We start from the raw sequence: 12,087 nt of genomic DNA on the forward strand, positions 1-12,087 counted from the left end.
GTCCGAGGAAGTCGCATTGACGGACGCCCACACAGCGCACTTTCCTCGTTGCCTTTTCTTCAGAAGGGAGCTAGACTTGAAGGATTATTAATTCATTCCATCATCCATCCACTTCTGACAACACCATCTTTTGGCGCTCGTCGACACACCCACCCTGCCAAGCGCCCTTCTCTTGGTGTTTCTCCTCCCGCGCTGCTTACTTAGCCCTGAGTAAGAGGTACCCCCATCCGCTCAATCTAGGCTGCGATGCGCCGATGATGCTAGGAAACACGCCGGACCCGCAGTTTCCCGTTCCAGCTCCCATCTGAAGAGACGGCACGATCCGCCTGGGGATGTCTGGGATTGCCAATCGTGCATTGCCGTCGTGGCGCATCTCGTCATGAGACCAAACAGCTGTCATGCGAAGGCCAGGACGCACTTGCCGACACTGTATTGGCCATGATCTAGACCTCTGACTATTCGCATCTCGTCAGAATTCGACGACACTCCAGAGTCCAACTTCGACTCGGAACCTCCAACATCCATCCAATAGTCGACCTGCTTCAGGAGTGCAGCTGCGCTAACTGTACCTGCCAAGCCCTGACAACCACCAGACCCCAGTGTTCCCGGCAATCCAGAGTCGCCCTACCATGGAAACCGTGGTCAATGACAGACCAACGTCAGGTGCTGAAGCGTCGAGCATCCATCCTACGAATTGCTCGTATCTTACTAGCGCAAGCGTCGCCATGCCATAGTGCTTCCTGCAGTGCTGGTCAAATCTCAAACAGGCCCAGGTCTGTGTGGTGTCGTGTCAGCTGCCTGGAGGCGCGCCTGTTTTCGAGCTCCTGCATCCCGGGGAACTACTGCGCAACCATGTTGTTGATATGCGGCATCTCCGACCGTCGTATGCCCATCGTTTAATTCATTTTGACGTCGCTGAGACCGAAGCATAAGACCGAACTAAATGAACCCTGCCGCAGCAGCCACTGTCAGCTCGGAGCTGGGGAATTTCTCGAGAAAGACGACCATAGAGTCATATTTGTGGACAAAAAGAGGTGCACGACCTGACAAGAAACCGCAACATATACGCTGTGGCGTTTGGGTTGGGGTAGTGGGTGGTGACACCTTTTGACTTTGGGGCTACTGGTCCACCATGCTATCATCATCCGACAGTGGGAGTTTTAGCACGACCCGCACGCTGTCGGGGTTCATCCCGACGGCTAAGCCCTTTGCAAGGGTTTCATTTTGCAGGACCGTTGGGTGAGCCCTGCCATGCCATGCTACCCACGACTGCTGCTCACAGGACTCAATCAAGCGTCGGAGAGCAATCCGATGACCTCAACTGCGCAAAGCCCTCCAACGGTCTCCAACGGCGCAAGATTGCAGTCAACCTGCCTGCCGCACATTACCAATTGCCTATGCCCAGATCACTCGAGACCAACGCCCCGACTCATGCCCTGCTCTTATACTTGAGGATGGCGATTCAGCCACAGAGTGGAATGGGCCCCGAGGGGTGCGATGGGGCGCCATGTAAATGACGGAGCTCCCTGAACTGGCCTCTCCGACGACCAATGCTTTCTCTGGGGCAGAACCTGTACTAATCCTGGGGGAATTGCTGGATTGTCCTGCCATTCGACTGTCCTGCGCGCCCATAACCAAAACAAAAGCAGGATAGCAGGCCATGCTCTCCACCTGCTTACCAGTCTCGTGGGATCCCCCGAAACTTTATGAAGAGTGATGAAGAGAGCAAAGGATCCATTGTGAAGATCCGGCTTCCGTGAAAGAACGCAAGAACAACGTAAGCAGACGTCGGGACTACGGAGACGGATACAGATATCCCCCTACCCCCACACCCCAGCCGCGGACTCAAGAGTTATGTCCACAAGTGATCTGAAGTCGTCACTTCATCGTTTCCGCGTCAGTCGGACAGAACCGACCTTCAAGACTGAAGATAGCCCGTCGTCTATGCCACCTCCGCCATTAGCACATGAGCAGCCAAGGTCGGCCGTCGGCGGCCCAGCGACGCCGCCAATTGGTGGAGCGGGCGACAGCTACCACAACCAGCCTACCGGTGCTCCTCCGCCAGCACCAACGTCATCCTCCAAATCCATCCCGGCATGTGACCGCTGCCGCTCCTTCAAGAAGAAGTGCTCGCGGACATTTCCCGTCTGCTCGCTGTGCGCCAGCGCCGGCCAGCGCTGTTCTTTTTCTACCCCGGCTTCATCGACCAATGCGCAAGTACACCATCTCCGGGCCCGCGTCGAATGGCTGTCGCGCTACATCAACGAGGCCCTTCCCCTAGGCCCGGCCGGCATTGAGGCGGTCGAGACGGGAACCGACATCAGCGAACTTTTACTACTACAGGGGCCTCACCAGGACTTTCCCAGAATGGCCAAAGCCCGGCGGCATCGATTATGTCGGCGGCAGTAGCAGCGCGACAGGCCCATCAACAGCACCAGCAGCATCAGCAGCAGCAGCAGCAACAACAACAACAGCATCACCTGCCGCCCATGCACGATGACCACCATATGATGGACCATTCGCAAAGTACCATCGAGATGAATATGAACAACAGCCAACCGGCTTCATCGCCCGACCATCATTCTATCGCCCACTCGGTGGGGAGCTACAGCGATGCTCGGTCAGTTACGTCTACGATGACGGCGCAGCGGCTGCCTCCCGATGCGGCGGCCCGGCGCTTCGTCGATGCCTACTTCCGGAACGTCAACCGCGCATATCCATTCGTGGACCGCAACAAAAATACTGCACGATCTTGAGGTTTTTGGCGACTTCGCCCAGCGCCGGCGGGACGCCGACTCGACCTTGCTCTACCTCATCATGGCCATCGGGTGCACCACCCTGCAGCGCGCCGGGCAGATACCCGACGATACTGCGTTACGGTTCGACGTTGCTTACTCGGACATCATCCAGGAATGCCTCTGCCGGGAGAGCATCGAATCCATACAAATCCTTGTCCTCTTGGCGCTCTACTCCCTTTTCGACCCCTCCGGCGCATCGGCCTGGTCCATCGTGGGCATCGTTTCGCGGCAGGCGATGCTGCTCGGCTTGTCGCGAAGGGCCTCGGATGAAACGACGTTGTCGGCGACGGCGATCGAGCTACGGCACCGCCTGTTCTGGAGCATCTATGTGCTGGACCGGATGATGGCGACTTCTCTGGGCTTGCCGGTGGCCCTGACGGACGAAAATATGGACGTCCCCTTACCGGGCCTGACGGTGGAGGAGTTCGCATCAGCCGAGCGGTCGCATTTTGCCACGATCCTGCAGACGAGCCGGCACGTCATCCAACTGCGGCAGATGGAGGACCGCATCTTGCGACACGTGCACTTTCGTCGCCAGGCCGAGGTGAGCTCACTCACCTACGCCGACCGCCGCGCCATCCTCCAGGAGATGCGGGCCGACATCGAGAACTGGTACAGCAACGGCTGCCTCGTGTCCCCGCTAGAGCCCGACAACGTGCCCATCCACAACTCCATCACCTGGTTGAGCGCTCGGTACTACTACTTGCTCCTGCTGCTCTATTACCCGTCGCACTTCAACTCGCCGCCAAACAACAGCAGCAGTGCCAGCCGTGGCGACGGCGCAAACGGCGGCGTCGTATCCAAGGCAGAGCTGTTGCGTTTCGCGCAGAAGCACCTGCAGTCGACGTCGGCCCTATTCCATCAGCGCCAACTGCCCCTCAATCGTGTCACCTTGTGCCGGCTGCTACCCGTAGGTCTCGTGCTTATTCGAAGCTTCCTAGCCTCGTCTTACTGCCACGGCGAGGGTGCCGTGTCACGCGTAGGCACGGGCGCTGCGGGTGACATGATGCCGTTCGCTGCCCGGGAAGATGTCGCCGTCCTCACGAGCATCCTCGACGCCTTTCCCGAGGGGTGGGACACTGCGCGGCGCGGCGCTCAGATTCTCCGGCAGTTCCTAGGGCTCCTAACCAGTATCTCGGCGGCGCCACCAAGGACGACAACGCCGGCATCGTGCCAGGACATGATGCGCCCTGTGGTGTCGGCTTACCTGGCCCTCATGCAAGATGTGCTGGGCAAGGCGTCGTGTTACCGCTTTCTCGACGTCCCCGAGGATGACGACGGGGAGCTAGGGGCGGCCAGCTCCCAACAACCCCATCAGCAATCACAGCAACCGCAGCCGACTCCGACGGCGATGCGCGGGAGGACACCATCGGTGAGCATGGGCGGTACGGATGTCGGCACCGGCGGCGGCGGTGTGATGACGAATGAGAACTCTGTAATGAATTATGTCAATGGGAATGGCGGCTGGGGCTCCATTGAGCTTGATTTCCTATAAAAAGCGTGAGGCACACGACATGGGCCGGACAACAGTTGCGTGATGTAGGATAGAAAAAAAGGCGATTCGGCTCGTCCAGCGAAATATTTCGATTCTGATTGAGAGACTACATGTTGTGTGCTCTCCATATTTATGTTGAAGGACGGATAGAATCGGCCAGGCGGCCGCAGCATGCATCTGTGTTCAACCCGAAACCAGATGCTTGCTTCTTATCCAACTTTTCTGGGCCCTGAGAAATGCCAAGCGTATTTGCGGCCAAGTCATTGAACAGTTCCATCCCAACATGTTAATTGCTGATGGGAATACAGCTTACGTCCTTATATAGGTGAGCAGGAGCTTCCTTTTGGAAGAACCAGAAGTTGAGCCGAGGCGCGGCGCAAACTCCGACGCCAAGCGCAGTGGGATGCCCTGGTCGTATCTGCTCCCGCCCGCCCCCAAAATCGTTCGCTCTCTCGCTCGCTCACCGGCGGTGGGCTGGGATGCGATTGGATCAAATCACGCAATCGAGCGAGGGTCGGGTCTGCACCGACGTCGCACTAATCTCCGGCAACCTGGCAGACGTGAACCTTCTATTCTGGGTATGGGCGGACAAGCTTGGCCTATTGGACTGGGTTGGGGAGTTCGCAATAAATAGAATCGCATCTATTGTGATCAGGATAGGTATGCCTCGGTTAAGTGGTGAATCTCTTGCCAAGTGGTATGTTGATTGATTCAGTGGGTTTTATGTTCGGTGCAGGATAAGTGCAGCTCGGCCTACTTTTATGGTGCTAGCTAGGGGCCAGGTTGAGGGGTTCTACTAGCTGATGTACAGCTAGCTTTACAGACTTACTTACACAACGCCAGCGCAGGAAACCAGGGTGGAAGAAAGAAAGAAAACACCCGCGAAGAGCGTACATGGATCAAGTATTACGCTACTACTGCATTTATTCACACATTGCTTTATAGTGAGAGGGAGGTAACAGAAGAGAAGAGGAGATGGCAGACGACGACGTGCAGTTCGTGGAGATCAACGGCGCCCGCCTGGCCTACCGGATCGCGGGCCCCTCGGACGCACCGCTCTTCATCACGCTGCACGGCGGCCGCGGCATGGGTGAGTCGAGCCTCGGCTTTTCTTTCGTTAACTGCAGCTCTCATATCAACAACCTTCCCTCCCTTTCTTTCTTCACCGGTATCTTTTTTTTTTTCATCTGCTCCGCGGGCGGCAGTGCTGGCATTTACTACATGCAGATCCCGAATGCCGAAAAAGAGATCCCGGGGGTTTGTTCGTCAGATTGGGTTTCATCCTTACTACCTACCTAGTTGGCCCGTCCGTTTTGTTATGCGCGCACATGTCTCCCTTCCCTAGCTGCCTTCCCTGGCTGTGCCAAGTTGGCGCGCTTACACATGCATATCTGCACCCAAGTCGTTACGTCGGCCGACAGCCGACGGACCTGCACAGGAGAGACAGAGAGACAGGGCACTTAGAGGCTTGGGCTTACCTAACGTCTGCGCGTACCTAAACAGGCGACCACCGCTCCGACTTCAAAGCCTACCACCCGCTCTCCGCGGATAGTCAAGGCGGCGGCGGTTGTTACCGCGTCCTGTCGTTCGACTACCGCGGCCACGGCCGGAGCTCCGCGACGAAGCCCTACACGTTCTCGCAGATCGTTGACGATATCGAGGGCATCCGCGCTCACTTTACCACGACTAGGGACGAGGGGAAGGTCGTCATCTGCGGTGGCAGCTTTGGCGGGTTCCTGGCGCTGGAGTATGCGATCAAGTATGCGGATCGGGTGAGGGGTTTGGTGTTGAGGGGGACGGCGGCAAGTTGGCACCGTGAGTTACTGCCTTCGAACATTGCCCTTGCCCTTCTGCTGTGCGGCGTATGGGGTCATGTACCTACACACGCGGGCCAACGATACCCCAGCAAGACTGGCGCAGAGCTGATACGGAAGTACAACAGAGGAAGAAGACGCCATCAAAGTGCTCGAGCGGCGCCTGGACCGGGCGCCCAGCTTCTCGGTCCGGATGCTGCGCGAGAAGGTCTTTGGCCGGTTCGAGAGCGACCTCGAGTTCCGGCTCGTGCACCTGGCCATGATGCCGCTGTACAGCGAGGCGTTTGACCCCGACCAGGGGCTGCGGAGCTGTTTGGGGAATGTGTACAATGCCGAGGCGCATAGTGAGTTACCCGTTTAAGCCGCCTTACATTTATTATTTACCCATCTTCGCTTTGTACATTGCAAGTGGATGGAAGCGGTACGGTGAAACAGAGATGCGGAAAGACTGATTATGGTTGGGTTGGATTAGATGACCTTTACTCCGAGTCGGAAAAGTACTTTGACTACCGGGATCGGCTGGACCGGATCACGGCCAAGACGTTGGTCATTGTTGGGGATAAGGATTGGATATGTCCTCCAGGTCTGCTTTCCCCGAATATCGAAGGCATATCGAATGGTAGTTCAAGTGACTGACACCTTCACAGAGAACTCGGAGCTCATCGCGTCAAAGATCCCCGATGCCACGCTGATGGTGGTTGAGAATGCGAACCACAGCGTGCATTTAGAAAAGAACGAGGAGGTGATTGCTAGGATCCGAAGTCATTTGGAGACGTAACAAAAGGCGCTTTTGCTTCGAGGGGAATAGCCAGGTGTAGCCTCTCGATGGCAGAGGTAGGGGATGGTAACTGGCGGGCTTTCGTCATGTCCCCAAACCACGTGAGTTCGCGACATGACACGGCACTGGCGCGAATTGGGACAGCGCGGGTGGCATCATCAAGAGAGCCGACAGCAACTGCATCTGATGGATCTTAAGCCGGGACTGCCTCGACATCAACCTCTGAGAAGCACTGTAGAAAAAGCATGTTGTATCCAGAAACGCATGCATTTGCCCAAGTCATGGTCTGGATCAGGCATTGTGTTGATATGGCTTGAACCAGATGGACGCGGGGTTATCCACAGCCCTACAGGAATTATGCGCGGGGCAGTTGGCAGACGGCGCTATGACGACGCGGGGTTCCAAGTGCGCATCCCGAACGAAATCTGATAAGATTTACCTAGAATCTGGAGTAGCTAAGCTGCCTTATATATTGATACATGGAATGAATTGAGGGCATGTTAAAGAACCTTGATCGCCAACGGGGAGCATGCAACTTGAATCTGATGATATTGCTGCTGCTGCTGCTGTTGACGTCGAACAGCGGGGTCACGTCACTAAATTTTGATCGCAGCTGGTGCCCGCATTTTTGCTAGTTCTCAATCATGACATACACACAAAACCAGTAGCACATCTCGACTCGAACAGGCCTTATACTGTAGATCGATCATTCTTGCTTGAGAGTGCAGGAGTTCACGCCAAACAGATCTCGGGCTGTTACGGACGCTTTCAGATTTAGTTGGACTTGGGCAACCGGTAGACTTTGAAAACCCCCACCAAGAAACGACCCTGCCGTGGGAAAATCATCTACCACAGCTTCACCTTCTACGGGAACCAGCAAGCAGGAGTCATGATCACACCCCAAGAGCGTTACGATGGCCTCATCAAGTGGGTCGAAGAGGCCGGCGGCTGCCTGCACCCCTCGGTCGAAGTCTACCACGACGCCGTGACCAAGGGCTCCTTCCGCGTGAAAGAGGGCTGCGCCGTCCACCAGGGCGAATCCGTCGTCACCCTGCCCATCGCCCGGAGCCTGTCGTACCTGAACGCCATCTGCGGCCACCCGGACTTCCCCGCCGTCAAGCACCAGCAGATCCAGGAGGCGGCAAGCAACAGCACAAACGACGACGACAACAGCTGGTTCCCGGCCGACTTCCTGCGCGAGACCCCGCCGCACGTCGTCGGCCGCTTCGTGCTGATGCGGGAGTACCTGTTGGACAGCAAGTCGGCCTGGTGGCCCTACCTCCGCACCCTGCCGCAGCCGGAGCACGTGGCCGGCATGCTGCCCGCGCTCTGGCCCGCCGACGACCTCGAGTTCCTGGTCGGGACCAACGCCTACGTCGCCGTGCAGGAGATCAAGTCGACGCTGAAAAGGGAGTACAAGCAGGCCATGAAGCTGCTGCCATCCGACTCGGGCTACACGCGGCCGCTCTACCTCTGGGCTTATGCTATTTTCACGAGCCGCAGCTTCCGGCCGTCGCTCGTCATCCCGGATGCGGAGGCGTTGGCGCTGCCGTGCGAGATTGATGACTTCTCGGTGCTGTTGCCGCTTTACGATGTGGGGAACCATTCGCCGGTGGCGAGGACGGCGTGGAGGACGGATAGGGAGACACTTCTTTGCAGGTTGATATCAGGGCAGGCTTGCGAGTCCGGCAGTCAAGTTTTCAACGTAAGTGATCCAGCGGACCATGACCACTTAAATCTGAAGGGGGTCTACGGCGCTTTCCTTCTGCAAATGATCCAGGCAAAGCAGTTACCCCTGAGGGAAGCATCTACTCACACACAAGATAGAACTACGGTATGAAGACAAACGCCGAGCTTCTCCTAGGCTACGGCTTCATCCTGCCGGAAGAGGAGTACCTACACAACGACTACGTCCACGTCCGGACCAAGGCGACGGACGACGACGACCTCGCGGGGACGCACCTCGTCTCGCTGCGGCCGATGACGGACCCGACCTCGGTGGTGGGCCGGTCGAAGCGGCTGACGAGCGATGACTGCGCCGGGGTCGTGACGCAATTCGCCCACATCCAGGACTCGCTGGTGACGAGCTTATACGAGGCCATCACGCGCGCCGCGGCGGCCGCGGCCGGCGAGGAGGACTTCCAGGACAGCGCGACCATGGACGACATCATGTCGGGCCAGATCGCGCCGCCGGTCAAGGAGCGGATCGTGCAGGCGCTGGGCTCAAGCTGGCGCAGGACCTCGACGTGCTCGAGGAGGTCGAGGTGCCGACCGAGGACCTGAACGCGAACCAGCGCCTCGCGGTGCAGTACCGGGAGCAGTGCATCAAGACGCTGGAGAATGCGCTGCGGTGTCTGGCCAGTGACGACGATGAATAAGGACGGTACCCGTTCTGACTTGTTTGTCCATGTGACTACTGCCAAACTACCTGTAGGGCTGTTTATTGGATAAGCGCGAGGACTTTGAAGAAATGGGCTGGCCCAGAACTCCATATATCCACCACGTCGGGAAGGACCAATCAATACGTAAGAGAGCTTGAAGATGGAGTTTTAGGGCTCGAGTTGACGGTACCTGATCACCGTTATACATAAATGCATAGTACTCCGTACCTCTGACGCAGCGAAGAGGGGACCCAGTATAGAAGGCCCCGTCTGTGCCCGTTTTCAGCCGATGTTGGATGTCGTGTCAAAGTATCGTGAACGGTATCTACTTCGCATCAGTTGTAGCAGGTAGTTGCAGGGACCAAAATCCCATATATTCAGAATAGGGCCGCACTGCCTGCTGGGTCTCGTCCTCTCATCACACCGCTTCATGCCAACCCACAGAAGTGCAGAGAAGAAAAAATTTTGCGATCAGAAACAGCGAACAAGTAGATTTCACGACGAAGAAAGGAATGTACCGGTGAAGCTGCAGTCTGGTTGACATATCGGGAGCCAAACGTTCGGGCACTCGACATCAGCAACGCTGGGTTTCCTGGCGTTATCTTGGCACTATGGCAGCGCCCTGCCAATTCTTAGCCAAGCGCTAAATCGTCGTCAGCCCATCGGCCCTCAGCCTCCTTCTGGGCACATCCTTGCTGCACATCTTGGGTCTGGGCAGGCAGGGCCAAGATGGGCCAAGATGGGCCAAGATGGTGCGATGTGAGAGCAGGTTCTGACATGCAAAACTTCGAGCAATCGTTTGTTGTCAATAAAATTCATGACGATGCACACATGTGTAGCCAAGTATTTGACATTTTGCAACGCGCCACGTTGCGCAACCAGCAACCCATTCAATCAGAATACAGGGCGCTAACTCTGACGCCCTAGCGGTGCAGTAAACAGTCACCTAAAACGCCCCAAAACAACTGGAAAAGCAGGCTTGAATTCAAAAGTGGCATACCACCGTTGCATGCTAAAGGGGTATCATCTTCTTCCTAGTTCTCATCCGGTCATTCTGTCGCGCCGCCGCCGCCGTAATGTTTTGGTGCCCAATAAACTCCATGCGATAAGAAGAGGCTCAAAAAATCAATAACCGTGAAACCCAAAACTAATGCGCGCTGACGGGTGTGCTTGATGTTTCCTCAAAGCCGTCCGCCCGAACGGGAAGTTAAAAAACGCCTCCCGACAAACAAGTAGAGTGAAAAAACTCTAGTATCCAAGTAATCAATCTCCTAAGCTGCTGGGTGTGACCAATTACTCCCGCCGATCACTCAGCCCCAAACCAAGAAAATAGTTGGGGTACCGGTTTTCAGTGGTGATGTTTGGACGTGGAAGCTGTCGCAGTGGTGCTGCTGCTATCCCGGACGGCGTAGTCCGCGTCATCGGGGAGGAGGACCATGTGTTCGTTGAGCAGATTCAAACAGGCTCTCGAAGCTATTGTGTCGCGAGGCGTTCGTTTGGAGTCAGCCAACCAGATCGTGTAATTGGAGACACTGCAGACAGAAACATGCATGCACGCAGATATGCGCGCACGCACGCACGCACCACGTACATGATCTTCGTCATATGTGATATAACACAAACGAAGAAGAAAAACAGGATGGGATGAAAAACTTACGTCGTAAACTGGCATCCCCAGACTCGAGCGCGGCGCTCATGCGCGCCGAGTTGTAGCACCCGTACGTCTGCTGCAGCTCCAGCATCCTTCGCCAGAGCCGCTCCGGGTCGCCGCCGGCCCCCCGCTCGAGGGCGCGGACGGAGTCGCGGCGGCGGCTGGCGAACGTGTCGAGATCCTCTTCCGAGTTGGCCTCGTGCAGGGACGAGGTGGTGGTGGTGGTGGGCGAGGGCGAGCGCGTGCTGCTGGGGCGGTGGAGGCCCAGGGCGGCGGCGAGCATCCGGCGGTGGCGGCTGCTGCTGCTGCTGCTGCGTCGGCTGTGCCTGGGCAGGTCCTCTTCGAATGATGACTTGTGGTGGGTGTTGCTGGCGAAATACGAGGAGGATGAGGATGAGACGCTGGCGGGTGACTTTGCTTGCGAGGTCTCGGTAGTGGCGGTGGGAGCGGGCAAGGGACACGGCGTGATGGCGTCGATGTCGTCGTCGTAGGCCGAGACCGACGATGATCTACTTGAGAAGCGCGGCATCCTTGTGTGTGTGTGTGTGTGTTTGGTGTTTTGTCCTGTTTCTTAATATCCCGTTCTCTTTCTCAGCCCTATATGTGCTGGTCTGATGTTCGGATGGAGTTGCTGTATTAGTCGTCCAAGCGTAGTAGGGTGTGGTGGGTGATATATGTGTGAGATGGACAATGAGAAGGATTTTCACAAGGTCAAGGTCGAGGGGAGCTTTCCGGGTCTTAAATACAAGCATGAACCTACACTCTTGGAAGAAAAGGGAGCAAGGGTCATGGGGGTTCAAGTACTTTTTGACGAGGTATGAGTAAAGTGTGTCGGAGCAGAATGCGAGTGGGAGGGGGAGGGCAAATGTTGCTTGGACTTATATAACAAGCGATGCAAGATGTCATACGAACAGCCCCGACGCAGCATGCATGCGCCGATTATTAGAAATATCTGGTAATCCCCAAGTAATAGTACTCCGCCCCTGGGCTGATATAAAAATATTTACCTAACTATTGGACTTGACTGACTAGTACTTACGTGGTAATAAATGAACATTCGATCGGGGAATGGGGGAAGGACGATAAAATTCTGTGATGCGTTGTTGCTGTGTGGGTGTGCTGCACTTGCTGCTTGCTTGCTACTCTGCTGCTTACTGACTAACGTGCATG

General features: G+C 56.4%; 4 protein-coding genes across 4 annotated transcripts; 3 read left to right on the forward strand and 1 right to left on the reverse strand.

Annotated features, from left to right (window-relative positions):
• Window positions 1-1,854: 1,854 nt before the first annotated feature.
• Window positions 1,855-4,293, forward strand: PG997_000186 (uncharacterized protein; the record flags this gene model as incomplete). The annotated part of the gene is made up of 3 exons (XM_066804501.1): window positions 1,855-2,301; window positions 2,367-2,702; window positions 2,758-4,293. 3 exons carry the CDS (start codon window positions 1,855-1,857, stop codon window positions 4,291-4,293), a joined length of 2,319 nt encoding a protein of 772 aa, XP_066674274.1.
• A 975-nt stretch (window positions 4,294-5,268) lies between these two features.
• PG997_000187 (alpha/beta-hydrolase) lies at window positions 5,269-6,885 on the forward strand (the record flags this gene model as incomplete). Its single annotated transcript, XM_066804502.1, has 5 exons — window positions 5,269-5,383; window positions 5,797-6,108; window positions 6,236-6,451; window positions 6,517-6,690; window positions 6,755-6,885. 5 exons carry the CDS (start codon window positions 5,269-5,271, stop codon window positions 6,883-6,885), a joined length of 948 nt encoding a protein of 315 aa, XP_066674275.1.
• Window positions 6,886-7,774: 889 nt separating this feature from the next.
• On the forward strand, window positions 7,775-9,263 carry PG997_000188 (SET domain-containing protein; the record flags this gene model as incomplete). Its single annotated transcript, XM_066804503.1, has 3 exons — window positions 7,775-8,590; window positions 8,713-9,093; window positions 9,114-9,263. The coding sequence occupies 3 exons, from the start codon at window positions 7,775-7,777 to the stop codon at window positions 9,261-9,263; spliced, it is 1,347 nt and encodes a 448-aa protein (XP_066674276.1).
• Window positions 9,264-10,614: 1,351 nt separating this feature from the next.
• PG997_000189 (uncharacterized protein) lies at window positions 10,615-11,446 on the reverse strand (the record flags this gene model as incomplete). The annotated part of the gene is made up of 2 exons (XM_066804504.1): window positions 10,615-10,739; window positions 10,924-11,446. The coding sequence occupies 2 exons, from the start codon at window positions 11,444-11,446 to the stop codon at window positions 10,615-10,617; spliced, it is 648 nt and encodes a 215-aa protein (XP_066674277.1).
• Between the last annotated feature and the right edge of the window lie 641 nt (window positions 11,447-12,087).

Source organism: Apiospora hydei (assembly GCF_038363865.1).
Source record: "Apiospora hydei strain CBS 114990 chromosome Unknown utg000002l_segment0_segment0, whole genome shotgun sequence".
Lineage (NCBI taxonomy): Eukaryota > Fungi > Ascomycota > Sordariomycetes > Amphisphaeriales > Apiosporaceae > Apiospora > Apiospora hydei.